Raw genomic sequence first — 16,168 nt, 5'->3', positions numbered from 1 at the left:
CTTTTGATACCATATAATTTAATGTGAGACTAGACTCAGTAGAATTGAACTATGAGATGATCTTTAAAATACAAGAAGTAAAACAAATAGTGTTGCCAAAATACTAACGTATTGCAACAAATGTAATTGCAATGGTTTTTACAAGTTCAAAAGATATTAAAATGACATTTACAAGGGTTTAAGAAAATGAAATATGTGTTTTTAGATTTGCTAAAGGAAGTTTTTATCATGCCCTTCAAATAATTTTGCAATTCTAATTTTCATGATGAATATAAATACTCAGATATTATTTTGAAACCATGTTGTTATTTTGTAATTATTATAAATCAAATGTCTGATTTATATGAAACTAGAATTGTTATGTGTAATGTTACATTATATGTTTAACTGAAAACTAGTCAGCTTCATCTATATCAAATATGTGTTCCATATTATAACATGGCCCAGTGTTCATTAAAGCTGCATTAGTCCAGATAATCCAAACTATTTCAAGAAAATCAAACTTTAAAAAAAAGATTTTAAGAAAAAATGGAAATATTTAAGATTTAATTAATAATTTATATGTTATGTGCAATGAATGACTGATTTTGTCGTATTTGCTACAATATTTTTACTGCATGACTAACACAGTAAGGGCTATTTTTGCAAATTTTAACCTCTTTGCAGTTTGCAATGTGTAAATCACTTGCTTTATTTAAAGGGACTCCACTGATCTTGTTGGGATTGGAAATATTTTTTCAAGATTAACTTTCCATTTGATGTATGTCTAGACAAATAACATGTGTGTAAAATTACAGATCATTTGTTCACTCCATTTTTCTAGAATAATTATTCTAATTGTGAAAAATGACAGTTACAATGCTTTTAACTCAAATCAGGCTTAGGATAGGACAAATAGCATTTTCATTTTTCATTTGTATATTCTTAATATTCCTGTGAATATCTTTTGGTTTTAAGTGCCGAAGCTGATCTATGAAAGAAATTCAAATTTCATAGTTTTAGACTTTTGAACCTCAGTGGAGTACTTTTTAATGTCATAAAATAAAACCATGGTAATGTTTCCCTTCCCATACCCCAGATTTATATGTACTATACATTTTGTAAATATGTAAAATTATATATAGATATTGTATGTTTTATATAATAGATCAATTTTAACTGTCATGTTATTTAATGTCTTGGGGTATATATTTTAATTTTGCGATTTCAAGTAGGGATAAAATTTTATTAGTAACTTGCTATATTTGTTCTAATTAATGCAAATCCATAAGGAAATGTGTTGAAGATTTCATTTGCACGTTTGTCTTGTAATTTCTGTAATTGTTTTAATCTACAAAGAATATTCAAGTTATTTTTATCAATTGTTGACATGAAAATTTCAGGGAAATTGTTTTCCATTCAAGAGTGTGTGAAAAATCATCGTGTGTTTTATTACAAAGGTATAAAGTCTTTCCGTACTATTTGTTATTTTGTACATTACAGTTAAAAATTCCCAGAGGAAATGGCCAAATTGTTAACTTATCTTAAGAACTTTGTCGGTTTCTGACCAATCAATACCTGAAATCTAAAGTTTGAGCTGAGAAAATTTCTGTATATCTTCCATCGTTTCATAGTTGTTCAGTTCCAGCTCTATACAATCACGTACAAATTCATAAATGAAAAAAAAATTTGTTCATTATGGCAAAAGCTAAATAATCTGTTATATTTAATTTCAATGTTCACAAAAAAACTCCTTACTCTGTCTAAATGTGATTGTCCTTTGTCACAAGTGTAGTATTCAGGCAGTCTGACCACTGGCTGTATGCTGTTAGCTAATTAAATTTTCATCTTTATATCATCACAAGTGATGATTAAAAGTTCCAAGATATGGAAGCTGTGATTTAATAAATTCAGTAGGCTAATTAAAGCGGCCATATATTACTCATGAAATTGTAAATACCAAATTTTAAGAATTCATAGCTTAGTTTTAACTTTGTTCAGTTTGTATAAATTGTAAAATTAAATAGTATTTTAATTTATGCTTTCCAAATGTATTTTGTATCTTTTCATGAATCAATAACTTATGATAGATTTGTAAATACAGAAATAGATGAGCTAGTCCCATATTGGATGTAACATGATAATGTCACTTTATTGGAGAGAATTTTACAGCGTTTTTTTTTTTTTACTTTTTTTTTTGGGGGGAAAAATTGGGGGGAAATTTCCCCCAAAAAACCCGGTTCTTTTTTTGGGTGTTTTAATTTTTTTAAATTAAACAGTTTCATTTTGTTGTAACTCTGTATTTGCTGTAATTTATTATTGATCAACAATACTGTGCAGGAAACCATGTACTGGAGGTACTTGTTGCGATGAATTTAATGTAATTTCATTGAAACTTTAAATATATCTGTGAAAACCCTAGATTTCCTTGAATGTCTGTTAAATATATAAGTCTGTAAAACCCTGAATGTTTGTGTATCAGTTTTAGTACAAGAAATGTCTGTGAAACCTTTGTGTATCAGGTTAAGTACATGAAATGTCTGTGAAACCTTGAATAATTGTGTAAATGTATCCTGGCTAGTACATGAAATGTCTGTGAAACAAATGTCTGTTAGTGTATCAGTAATGTCTGTGAAACCCTGAATGTCTGAAATGTCAAACGTCAAGGAGACCATGAATTGTTTAGTTAACCACAATCATTTTTGTAATGTTAATGTATTACATTTTGTATAAGAATTAATCATGTTCAAGAATATATTATAATGTGAACTGTTTGTTATATTAACTTGTTATTAATATTGATGATTATGATTATGGTAAATGAAAGAAATAAAATTTTAAAATATATTTTATTTGTTTGTGATTAAACAAACAGTGTAAAGGTCATATAGACACTCGTGTGCCCCTCTGCATTATTTCAGGCACAATTACTGATGGAGGAAGATTTCAGGTGTCCCTCCGTGCATTATTTCTGGACCATCCCCCTTTGATACTAATAGCTCACCAGAACCGAAGGTTCAGGGTGAGCTATTAGTATCAAAGGGGGATGGTCCGTAGTCCGTTGTCATGCATGAACAATCATCTTCTCTGAAACCGCTGGACAGATTTACTTCAAATTTGGTCTGTAGCATCCTTGTGACAGTCACACTTAAATTTGCTCATATGATTTCAATTGGCCCCTTATAGGGGTCAAGAAAGCTAAAAATAGAAAAACCATTAGACATCTTCTTCAGAACCAATTGGTGGATGATCTAGTCTTTTATCAAATTTGCTCATATTAATTTGATTGGCCCCTTTTAGGGGTCAAGGGAGCTAAAAATAATATAAACCTTTAGACAGCTTTTTCTACAGAACTTATGGATGGATGATCACCAAACTTTGTTATTAGCATTCTTATTGTAATTTTTTATAAAAATTGCTCATATTTATTTGATTGGCACCTTTTAGGGGCTGCTAAAGCTAAAATACCCCAGACCATGGCATTTCTACAAATTATAGTTTAATGAAAGGGAAACAACTCATGTTGGAATGTCTTTCATACATCTGAATGACCTGTTTGCTGATGAAATTATTTGAGGTCATGACCTCTGGCAAGAGAAACTCAGCACATTATAATAAATAAAATTTGCCTGATGTTTCATGTGCATAATTGAATTTTGGTATCAGCTGGGCTGTTATTTATATTTTTGAAAGATTTCACCTACTTTCTTGTTTTTTGATGTACAGACTTGAAAGTTGGACCAGGAATGTAATTTCTGATGTAAATTGAATTAAGATAGTAACTGACTATTTTTGATATTAATGATATCGTTTGACCTTGTTTCTTGTTTTTTGATGTACCTACTTGAAATTTGGACAAGGGGTTTAATTTCTGATCCTGAATTGAATTTTTATATCCACTAGCCAACTTTTGATATTTTTTGATATCGCACAACCTACTTTTTTTTCTTTTTTATATGCCCGAAAGAATTTGGGGCATATTATGTTATACCCCCTGGCGTCCGTCCGTCCGTCCGTCTGTCCGTCCGCACTCACAGGAGAGTAATTATGTGGCTAGAGGGACAATAGGTAACTGTTCTTTCTCTTTGATGTCATTCATTCCGTAATGCTTTTATGTGGCTATTTTCTTTTGTGTGGCTAAAAAGAACAATAGAGAGAACAATAGAGTAGCCACATAATTACTGTCCTGTGAGAACTTCCGTCCGTCCGTTAGCAATTTGGTTTCCGGAGCATAACTTAAGTTCCATGTGGCCCATAACATTCAAACTTCATAGGATGATTGTCCATATTGGGTAGAAGACCCCTATAGATTTTGGGGTCACAAGGTCAAGGTCACTTTGACCTTAAAACTGAAAACAGTTTCCGGAGCATAACTTAAATTCCATTCGACCCACAATGTTCAAACTTCATAGGATGATTGTCCATATTGGGTAGAAGACCCTTATTGATTTTGGGGTCACAAGGTCAAGGTCATTATTACTTTTAAACTGAAAACAGTTTCGGGAGCCTAACTTAAGTTCCATGTGGCCCACAGTATTCAAACTTCATAGGATGATTGTCCATATTGGGTAGAAGACCCCTATTGATTTTGGGGTCACAAGGTCAAAGGTCAAGGTCACTATGACCTTAAAACTGAAAACAGTTTCCGGAGCATAACTTAAGTTCCATTTGGCCGAAAGTGTTCAAACTTTATAGGATGATTGTCCACATTGGGTAGAAGACCCCTGTTGATTTTGGGGTCACAAGGTCAAAGGTCAAGGTCAATTTTACTTTAAAAATGAAAACAGTTTCTGGAGCATAACTTAAGTTCCATGTGGCCCACAGTATTCAAACTTCACAGGATGATTGTCCATATTGGGTAGAAGACCCCTGTTGATTTTAAGGTCACAAGGTCAAAGGTCAAGGTCACTATTACCTTAAAACTGAAAACAGTTTCCGGAACGTAACTTGAGTTCCATTTGGCCCACAGTGTTCAAACTTCATAGGATGATTGCCCATATTGCGTAGGAGACCCTTATTGATTTTGGGGTCAAAGGTCAAGGTCGCTATTACTTTAAAACTGAAAACAGTTTCCAGGGTATAACTTTATTTCTATTTGGCCCATAGTGTTAAAACTTCATAGGATGATTGTCCATATTGGGTAGAACACCCCTATTGATTTTGGGGTCACACGGTCAAGGTTCAAGTAGCTATTACCTCAAAACTAAAAACAGTTTCCAGGGCATAACTGAAGTTCCATTTGGCCCACAATATTCTAACTTTATAGGAGGATTGCTATTTGAAGGAGGTAATACTTTATTTAATTTATGTAATGTCTTACAAATGCTTCATCCTTAGTAAAGAAAAAAAAAACACTTTCGGGCATATAATGCTCCGCCTAGCGGTGCTCTTGTTTTTTTATGTACAGACTAGAAATTTGGACCATGGGTATAATTTTCTGATGTCATATTGAATCATGATATTAACTGACTAACTTTTAATATAATTGATATTAATTGATCTACTTTCTTGCTTTTTGACATACAGACATGGAATTTGGACCAAGGGTGTAATTTCTAATGTCTAATCAAAATTTGACATTGAAGGCCCCTGTGACCTTTACCTTTGACCTAGTGACCCCAAAATCAATAGGGGTCATCTACTAGTTATGACCATTCAAGCAGAATGTGAAATATGAAGACTTTGTTACACATTGTTTTTAAGATGATCAGCGGAAACCATGTGGTCTACCGACGGACGGTCCGTCAGACCGACCTACATTATCGAAACAATATATACCCCGGGCATAACAACTACATATAACCTATCTTTGAGTTTGTAAAATAAAATGATATCTTGTCAGTGAGAACTTCATTGAAGTCAACGAGACACAACAAGATATTTGCCAAACGTTTTATAAATCATGAATGCAGATATTTTTTTTTACTTTTTTTAATACCATAATACACATGTACATTGAACTTTTCAATAAAAGCATTAAAATTTTATATATACCAAAATTATGCAAGATAAACTCATTAATCACTACAGTGGCATAACAGTTTCATGTTACGTCGGTTCTGAATGACTAGGTAACGTGAATCAGTGGGCGAAACAATCTCTTTTCTAATACAGGGATAAGAGGAATGGCAACACTTGTCTAGTAAAAACGTGAAAACACAGACAACGGTTTAATTGAGTCTGTCCATGAGAAAAAAGTGTACCCCCTCGCACCCCTATCAGCTTGAGCAGTATTCAATCTTTAACACTAAAATCAAATATTTGATCAATGATCACGAAGTACTGGGAAACGATCCTTCCTGATCAAATATAGAATACACGTGAAAAGTCACGTGTTTACTTCCTTTATTTAAACTCAGAGAAAAGTAGTTATTTGTGTGTTTCTTTAGAACGGAGTTTTATGTTCGATAAAGTTTCCATTAAATATCCAAAGAAATTATAAGGATATATGGTAACTTTAGACATTTCATTTGATATTGTGAGGTTTAAGGCTTAGAGAGTATATTGCACAGGCTATGCATGGGCAGGTACGTATATTAGTAATTAATATCTGTACCTGGCATGGGTGACTTATGACGGATTTTTCGTCGGGTATATTTTTCGGAGGATTTTTTACTTTTCTTTATGGATAACAAAGTTTACTTTTGTATTTGATTTGTTATATGATACAGTCATATAGTATGATTTTTGTGTATTTAAATCATCTAACAGTTTGATATATATTTTGTTTAATTTGATAAATTAACGTTAATGATATTGCACTATCGACTATGCACTTAAAGATTTCCTGTATGAATAGGCGGAATGTCTCCGGTTAAAAGAAGCCTATATCTATAAATAAACGTATCATATTCACATGACAGTTACTAATTTAATTGCGTTACACTTGCTATGTATAAAATGACATTCTACGATCATGTATAAGGCCATAAATGGAGCTATATTTAATTCTTAATTACGACAAAAAGGAAACAATATAAATGGACATAATCATGATGACTCATAAACAACGTTTAGAGAACCCCTTATATATAAACTGGATAAGAGGGGCTTTATGTCTCGGATATGCCCACGAGGGTTTATACGGCTTTGTAAATGAACTGGCGATGAAACAACAGAAGGAGCTAGTTGCTAAGGTGATATCTACAAACCATTCGTCTGCTCGCAACGTTCCAATCGTTTGTTCCCAATGCACGCTTGATAATTTACTTCCACACCATGCCAGTTGTGGTAAAATATGTATACAGATGATAAAATCTAAATGTTTGTGTAGTTCAAAACATGGAAGAAGAATATGTCCTAATGGTATTTGCAGTTACATGTACGACCTGATAGTGGAGCAACACGTTTATACAGACCCGCTTTGGAAGAATACGGACCCGGCACTTTGGTGTACACATTACTGGAGTATAGCAAATTGTTTCCATACAAGTCAAAGTCAGTCAACTTCTGCCAAAGATACTGACATATCTGGACTTCTTGCAATCATTACAAATAATACATTCATCAGGAATGAGCTATCCATCACACTGTATCCAACCAATACACAGAGTAACGATCCGTTTACAAGAGTAAGTGTAAAAGTGCATGTAGTTATAATAGTCATTAGACATTTACAGTTGATTGAAATTAAATAAATGGAATTTGTTATGTACAAGCTTTAAGTGTTTTCATATGAAATATGCACACAATTTGACCAGCTTGCACATATGTATTGTATTATCTATTACAGGCTCGGGAAGTACGAAATAAAATATTTCACAGTCCAACTCTTGAACTCCAAGAAACTGAAATGAAGGCATATATTGATGTATTTATAAGTATGCTTTCGGATCCAAAGGCATTTCATAATGACAAAGCAGCCAAAAAAGCAATCAAGAATCTTACCGAGGTATGTGGTCATTGATTATTTGATATATAGGTGACCGCTGCTTTAAATTACTCATTAACTTAGGTATATATTTATGGAGTAAATGTTTCTTTTTATACATTTTGAAAGAAAAAATCTTGTCCGGAAACATATAATAATACAAAAAGGGCATATTAATTGGTTTTCTGTCTTGTTATGTATATGATACTTTTAATTCATTGAATTAATGAAATAATTTTGTGTTTTTTCTTTCATTAAAGCTTAAGACATGCCCTTTATTTATTAACATGAAAGACGAATTAGAGTTAAGAAACAATGCTATACATGCTTTAGAAGAAAGGAGAGCAGACGCGTTAAGTGAAATAGAATTAGCTCAGGTTGAGGCTTTAAGGCAAATTGAGTCCAGTATCGACACAAAAAGTGAATCTGCAACAGAGCAATTGGAAAATACACGAGGAGAACTTAAACGTATGTCAACACAGTTGACAAAGATACGGAGCTCTCATATAATCGGACAAAGAAAACAACGTGAAACAGATGATCGATTAAAACATTCTGAGGAGCTTCAACAAGAAATTATGGAGAAGATTAGTCAAAATCAAGAAGTTATAAAGGAGCATATTGAAACAATTGAAAATCGTCAGCTTATTCAGGAGCAGGTCCACAGTCAATTAACTCTTCAAGTAAAGGAATTACAACAGGTATTTATCTGTTTGAACCACCTTAAACATTGTTTATCACTACTTGATTCATTTTTAACACTACCATGTTTCTCATTTCGGCACATATTTTCCTTACCCGACACATGTTTTATCATAAACCCGACAAACGTTTTATCACCAACCTCATGCATGTTTTATAACTTACCTGAAACATGTTTTCAAAAATTCTAACACATGTTTCTATTTAGTGTTGGGTATCGGACTCGAAAATCACTATCGATAATCGGACCACCACAATCGATTGTCTGCCGATAGTATAATTGAGTTTCGCATTTATTATGGCCCTTTTTTCTTCAGGTACCAATCCTTCTATGTATGTTTTTCTACAGTAGTGACCACATTTTGAGAATAAATAAACTCTTGTCTCCAAGATTAAAGTAAGATGTACCCTTTGAATCCAAAACAAAAAACACAAATACCTAATACAACTTTGTGACAGGCAGTTTTTGTATTATACAACTTTATCGATTTTTAAAAGGACTATCGATTATCGCCGATTTTGGGTTGGTCCGATTAGTTATCGATTTTCAGAGACAATCGAGACAACACTATTTCTATTATATATGTTTTATCACACTATTATTTTTTACTTCTACAATCTAACACAATTTAGTATGTATTTTCTGTTTTCATTTCAACAGATAGATTTTACCCCTTTAAAATTAGAGCAAAAACTAAAGATATGTTTTAATATTTTTGAATATGTTAATCAAAAGAGTTGTTGGTTGTCTCATTTATCACCCTTATCTGAATGTAAACATTTCTCTTTTTTTTGCAAAAGAAAATAGACGACATGTCATCGTCCAATAGAAATCTACAGATTGCAAAAGAGGGACATGTTGATTATACGCATACTCTGGAAAGGAAAATAGGTCAGTGATCAGAACTTAAATTTTTCTTTAGGATATGTCAGCATTGACCGTCTTACCAACCTCTGTAAAACAATATTCTATACAATATCACTGTATATTTAGATATAAGTCTCATGTAATAATAACATCTAGGAGTACCAATAGTTTATTAATGCTTAATCAATTTTGAATCAGTACTTCATTAATCTTTTTGTCTTTTAGATTTACAGACAGAATTGATAACCCTGTACCAACAATATTATCTGAAGACTGATATATCACCCCTACTACCCGAGCAAGACATTGATGTAGATGATATATATGTGCCTCTAATTATGGAAAGAGTGTATAAGCCCGACCAGAAAGTGTCCTGTAAAGGAGAACCTGTTTACTTCTACGAAGATATATTTTTCCAAGATGAAAACAAAAGATTTAGAAACATTTTTATTACTGCAGACGCCGGTATTGGTAAAACAACGTTCTGCAGGAAACTTACATCAACCTGGTGTAAAGTTCATTCCCGTAGATGCAGAGATGATATGTTTTCTCTTTTTACAAACAAGTCAAAGTTCAGGACCAGGGAAAATATAGAATCTAGAGATAGGGAAACAGTAAGTAGATTTACATATCTATTTTACATAAGTTTACGGCATACTGATAAAGAAAAGACGATTGAAGAAATGATATGTTCTCAATTACTTAATGACAACTCCAAAGATTTGCTAAGTGTAATTTTAAGGGAACACTCTGATAGCTGCCTGATTCTCTTAGACGGTCTAGATGAATGGGAAGCTCCATACAAGCTACCAAAATCGCCTTTTATCACCAGTGGTCTGCCAGAGAAGGAGGTTAAAATGCCATATGTTACACTGTACACAGCAAGGCCTTGGAAATTAGAAAAGATACGTCCCAAAACAGGAGAATGTGATGTTGAGATAAAATTGATAGGAATTAATTCATCAGATGCCAAGACACTAGCAAAAACTGTAATTGAAAGACTTAATGATAGTTCATATACGTCTGTTGAAGATGTTGACAGTTTTATACAGTGTTTGGATTTGAAATATTTCCAAAATTTAGAGTCAGTTCCTATTCTTCTCAAACTGTTGGCATGTCTGTGGCACGAGCAATATGGTATCGGCTCTTCCTTATGCGGTGTATATTCTTCGGTATTAGAACAGTTAATTCGAATTGCCAAAGAGCGAAATTGTCATGACGAACAATTTGAAGCAACTTTGAAAAAACTGCAATCTAGTCATACTGCTCGGAATTTATTTCCAAATAAAAACAATTGTCAAAATATGATACAGTTTCTAAAAATCCTCGCTAAGTTTGCATTTAAGGCATTGTTAGGAGGTGGGGGAAAGACTAATTTAGTTTTTGAGGGCTCATTCCTTGCAACATTTGGAATATCTGATGAAGAAATGCAATTTTGTTTGAAAACTGGAATTCTTTCTCAACGTTTGTTACTCGGTAGGTCCGTTATAAATAGATGCAAAACAGTTACTTTTATTCATAAGACCTTTCAGGAATATTTTGCTGCTCTGCATGTGGTTATTTCGGAAGACAATGCGGCAGTCGATACTCTATTGGAAGTGTGTAATAATGTGGAAAAGGTCTTGGAAATGGGGAAAGTGATTCAGTTTATTGGTGGTATGAGTCCGCAGATTTTATACAGAATCTCGAAGCATATTGCAAATCTCACTGATAAAGATACTCGTTTTACATCATATAGATCTGTGGATTCATCAAGGATTTATATTTTGATGATACAAGGTTTATTGTTTTCAAGCATTAAAGAGTCGGTTGAATGTCAGAATACTACGTTACCCAAGTTTAAATTGAAAGATGTGCATCTATGGGATGAAACTGTGAATAAATATATTTTGAACTTTGATCCTCTATGTGTAGAATCATTAAGCACGAATTCCGGACTAACAGATGCAGAATTAACTCATATTTCCAAAACAAAATCACTAAAGCTTCTAGTTTTTAGTGGTCTTTTTGGGAAATTTCCGAAAAAAGAGTTCATAGATATACTTAACCGTTCAAGTAGCACATTGGTTTGTCTTGCAGTAAAAACAGGAAGAATCGAAATACCAGAACATTTCCACCTATCAAAATTACAAAATCTAAGAAAGATTTCATTGAACGATGTCATGTTAAATCATAGTACAATTACACGGTTACTTACAGACTCGAATCATTTGTCTGAATGTCACGCTCTCTGTGTGAACTGTTTTAAAGACGAAATATGTCAGTGCAATAGTACCATAGCAACTGAAATAACTACTTCGGATTTAGTCAGTACAGAAATGAAGTATTTTGACAGCAGATTTGGATGTGGTATGCTTCGTCATATAAGCAAGGCAGATCGTCTAGAGGAACTGCGTGTGTTTAATCCAAAGGACCCGGAAATAGTGGGTGATATTATGAGAATTATCAAGTCGTGTAAAGAATTAAAACACATGCAACTCCATGGTGTTGGATCTGAAATAATGTCGCTTCCTTTTCCATCAGACCCGCGATGTTTGCGCTTTGTTCAACTGAGTGAAATACGTGCACGGAAGGAAACAATATTAGAATTCATTAAGGCAGGGCAAAGTGTACATGAGTCATGTGTCTTCAAATTTGAAGATGTCACATTAACATCGGGTCAAATTGAGGAACTGAAGGAAGAAATAGGACAATTAGATATATTTCAAATAAGTTCATTTCAGAAACGTTTCAAAGTGAAGGGATCCTTCAGACGACCTAAGTACAGGAGCTCTTTTGGTTCAGAGTCGGTGTTCTCAATGATTCTTGTGAAAAAATAAAGGAACATTTAAAATCTTGCTACATCCAAAGAAGGATTGTTTTTAACATTAGATGAGAATTGTAGATAATTTGAAAATTATCGTTTTTTGGTTTGGGTTTTACGCCACACATACACAGTTAAGGTCACAAGACACCTTTTAACTTAAGTGGAGAAGAAAACCCTTAGGTGCCCCTCCGTACATATTTCAGACACGAGCATGCCTTTGCACCGACGTTCCGTAAGCTAGCTGGATAGCTTATCTTAAGTCTCTGGCGGGTTTCCTTTCTCTGTCGTCACAATAACTTAACCCCAGAAAAATGAGCCAATCAATGGGCATTCTCTGGAGTGCGGGTAACTTATACCTGTACTCCAGTTAATGCACTCTACATGTATATGTTTACGATTTAACATTTTCAACAGAAAGGTCCCAAACTATGATACAATATTATTTGTTTATAGACCATATGTATCGTTATAATGGCCACCGGTAACCTTTAACCATAACCCTGCTAAATTTCTTAAATAGTCAAGCTTCATTTTAGGAACTGTTCATAATCATTTTAGTGATATGTAGATGCAGGAAGCCAATAGCAACAAGGTTAATTAGCACGTTAATGGTTAAAATTGCCTGAGTATGTAATTACATGTACAATGTTTATGTTATGCGTGATAATGATTTTCTAAGTTGTCAGAAAAAATATTACTGTTAAGCCATATAAAGATACATATGCATGAAAACCTAGCAGGTTATTCTAAACTTTAAAACAATATTTGCAAAGGCTGAGCAGTTCCGATTACAACCCACATATTGTTTCGCGAAGTTAATTAGTAATTTAAGCTACAATATTGTACGTCAAAAAGGTATTAATTTTGCGTGCTCTTTTGTTTGAAGAGAATAAATATGTACCAACTGATTTTATTAGATTAAAGTGCATTTTAAATTCTGTTCAATCACTGTATATGAGCATGGACTTGATTTTATTGTACACCAAAATTGCAACGGTTATTTCATGTAAAAAAAGAGTTATGTACATCAACATCGAATCATACTAGTATTTGCCAATAACCTGACATACACTAGCAAACTTTCGATATTTGAAGTACCGGTAATACACTTATATTGTCGTGCATTGAATCGTTTATACCGTATAGAAGGAAATACATTGTATATATTCTCTAGAATTGATAAAGTTGTACAAGAGATACAATCTCTAACTAACAGAGTCAGTGATATGGAACTTAATGGAATCTCAGCACGAGGAGTTCAAGATGGTGATCATGTAACTGGTACTCACGTGCAGGCCTCGTTTAGACCAGAAAATGCGGACGACTCGGACATATCCGTTATCGCATATGGCGTCACTCAGGAACCAGAGGAAACACCCGAGTGTCTCATACGCAAGGCACAAAATATCATTGACGCGCTAGGGAACGGAGTCGGAACAAATGTATGTATTCAAAAGGTCGTGCGATTTAAAACCCGGGTCGCTGGAAAGCCGGGTCTTGTTAAAATAACACTTAGCAAACCTGATGAAAAAGTGCTGGTTTTGCGCAGTAAATGGTCGTTGAAAAATTCCAGGGATTATACAGAAGTATTTCTACAAAGTTGCAGGAGTCGCGCTGAACGAGATATTGTTCAAACTGCACGCGCCGTACTACGACAACTGCCCGACGGCGGGAAAAACTTCCGTGTAGATGGTAACGGACGAATCGTCCCTCGACGTGCACGTGACGTAAACTCGGAACCAATGGAACAACATATTGACTAGGGTATTTCCCGACCTAGTGACAAAATCCGTTTTGTACATTTGAACGTATGTGGATGGACTACAGAAAACTCTAATTTGCGTATCTGAGATCTCTATTGTTGAAAGTCTCAATGCGGATATAATCTCTCTTTGTGAAACACATCTCGCAAACGATGCAGTGATCGAAATGCCAGGTTTTGTATGGTATGGATTTAATAGACGTGAAATCCATCGAAATGCTCCTATAAAGCCTCTGGAGGAGTCGGATTATTAATAAAACAGTGTATTGTTGATGCATTTAATATTGAAATCATAGACAAATTATTCGATGGAATATTAGGACTGAAATTCGTCAATAAATCGACCGAAATTAACTTCATAGTATATTCCTGTTATTTGCTGCCTGAAAATTCCGCCAGGGGAAGGGACGCCCAATCGTTCTTTTCTCACCTACTGACCCAGATTTACAGTAATTATGAAAGTGACTATATCTTTGTCGGGGCAGATTTAAACGCTCGAATAGGGAACCTATCGGACAACATTGACTACTGTGATCTCATATCGCCTCGTGAACCGTTAGATCTCAATGTTAATCAGCACGGTCGTGATTTCATTGACTTTCGCATTGACTCGAAATTTGTGGTTTTAAATGGGCGGTTTAATTCTATAAATCTGGACAATTATACTTCAATTAGTAGTAAAGGTCGCGCAGTTGTAGATTACTGGTTTGTACCGCAAGACATTCTTACAAAATGTACCAATTTTCGCGTTACAACAATGCAAGAGATCTGCGATCAAAATCTACTATATAGGTTACATGGCGAACGCTCTAGGCTACCTGACCATTCGGCCATTTTTATGGAATTTGACTGTCACGGTTACGTGCTTCTAGCCTATCAGACCCTTTAAGCACAAATGCCCACGAAAGGCGTTTTAAATTACGCAAAATACCCTCAGATTTTATGGATAATGACCGGGCTAGAACAGCTATCGATAATTTAATATCAGAAATTGAATTTTCACGGGAAAATCAAAGCGACATTAACACTGTATATGATTAATTGTGTGACACAATCATGGACGAAATGATTATGGTTGTCCCAATGTACAATAGTAAAAGTAAAACACGAAAACGCCGAAAGCAAGGTAAACCATACTGGAACGATGATTTGCACAAAACTGTTGGAACGAAATGCGAGCCAAAGAGAGACAGTTTTTGAAATATATCGGCAATAATCAACAAAAACGTTATTTACGCAGTCTTTACATTGAAGCGCGAAATAAGTTCGATAAACTACTGCGGCAAACGGAAAGGGTATATCGACAGCTGCAAGCAGTTGAGTTGGAGGAGATATCAATATCGAACCCAACAGAATTCTGGCGTAAAATCAAAAGCCTTGGGCCCAGAACCAATAAAACAATACCAGTTGAAGTTATTGAAAATGACAGTGTTATAAGTGAAGAGAGGCGGGTTTTAGAAAAATGGCGAATAGACTTCAAAAACCTGTATAACCGATGTGAAAATAGTGATTTTGATGACGTACATTATGACCGAGAAAAATTACATAAACAATACTCGAAATGAACATGCAAGACCCATTATATGAAAGCAATATTACAATGACTGAAATTTCAAATATAGTTATGCAAGCGAAAAAGTACTCATCCTGCGGCCTTGATAACATACCCTATGATGTTTTGAAAAATGCACCAGTTATTGCCACTTTACAAAAACTATTTCAATTGATCTTTGACTGTAGCATCATACCGTCTCTCTGGCGTAAGGCGATAATTTGTCCGATATTAAAAGATCAAAACACAGACAAACGGATACCGTTAAACTATCGTGGGATTAGATTAGTAAGCTATACACCTCGTTTGTTAATAAATGATCTCATCACATGGAGAACGCGGCCGACGAAAGAAAGAAGGGTCACGCAACGAAAATAATTGGAAATAAACTTTTATTAAACAACAAACCATTCCAGAGATTCATCAACGGAAAAGAACAAACTTATAGCCACGATAGAAGAAACTAGTGGTGTCATGAGAATGATATAAAACTGTTATCGTGGAATATACACGGATTAGCGCGAAAAATCTCGGACTCAGATTTTATAGAATTATTAAGTGACTATGATATAATATTTTTACAAGAGACATGGATATCAGACAAAACCCATTTAAATTTGGATATTAAT

At 34.1% G+C, this 16,168-nt stretch overlaps 1 protein-coding gene across 1 annotated transcript; it reads left to right on the top strand.

The window, feature by feature from the left end:
• Positions 1-6,303: 6,303 nt before the first annotated feature.
• LOC132722562 (uncharacterized) lies at positions 6,304-13,164 on the top strand. Its single transcript, XM_060707082.1, has 5 exons — positions 6,304-7,550; positions 7,712-7,870; positions 8,110-8,550; positions 9,353-9,443; positions 9,645-13,164. Exons 1-5 carry the CDS (start codon positions 6,960-6,962, stop codon positions 12,236-12,238), a joined length of 3,876 nt encoding a protein of 1,291 aa, XP_060563065.1. The 5' UTR covers positions 6,304-6,959; the 3' UTR covers positions 12,239-13,164.
• The last annotated feature ends 3,004 nt before the right edge of the window (positions 13,165-16,168 follow it).

Source organism: Ruditapes philippinarum, unplaced genomic scaffold (assembly GCF_026571515.1).
Source record: "Ruditapes philippinarum isolate M1 unplaced genomic scaffold, ASM2657151v2 ctg3793_1_1_1_1, whole genome shotgun sequence".
Taxonomy (NCBI): Eukaryota; Metazoa; Mollusca; class Bivalvia; order Venerida; family Veneridae; genus Ruditapes; species Ruditapes philippinarum.
The sequence above is the reverse complement of the archived record's forward strand: the minus strand, read 5'-3'. Positions and strand labels throughout refer to the sequence as shown.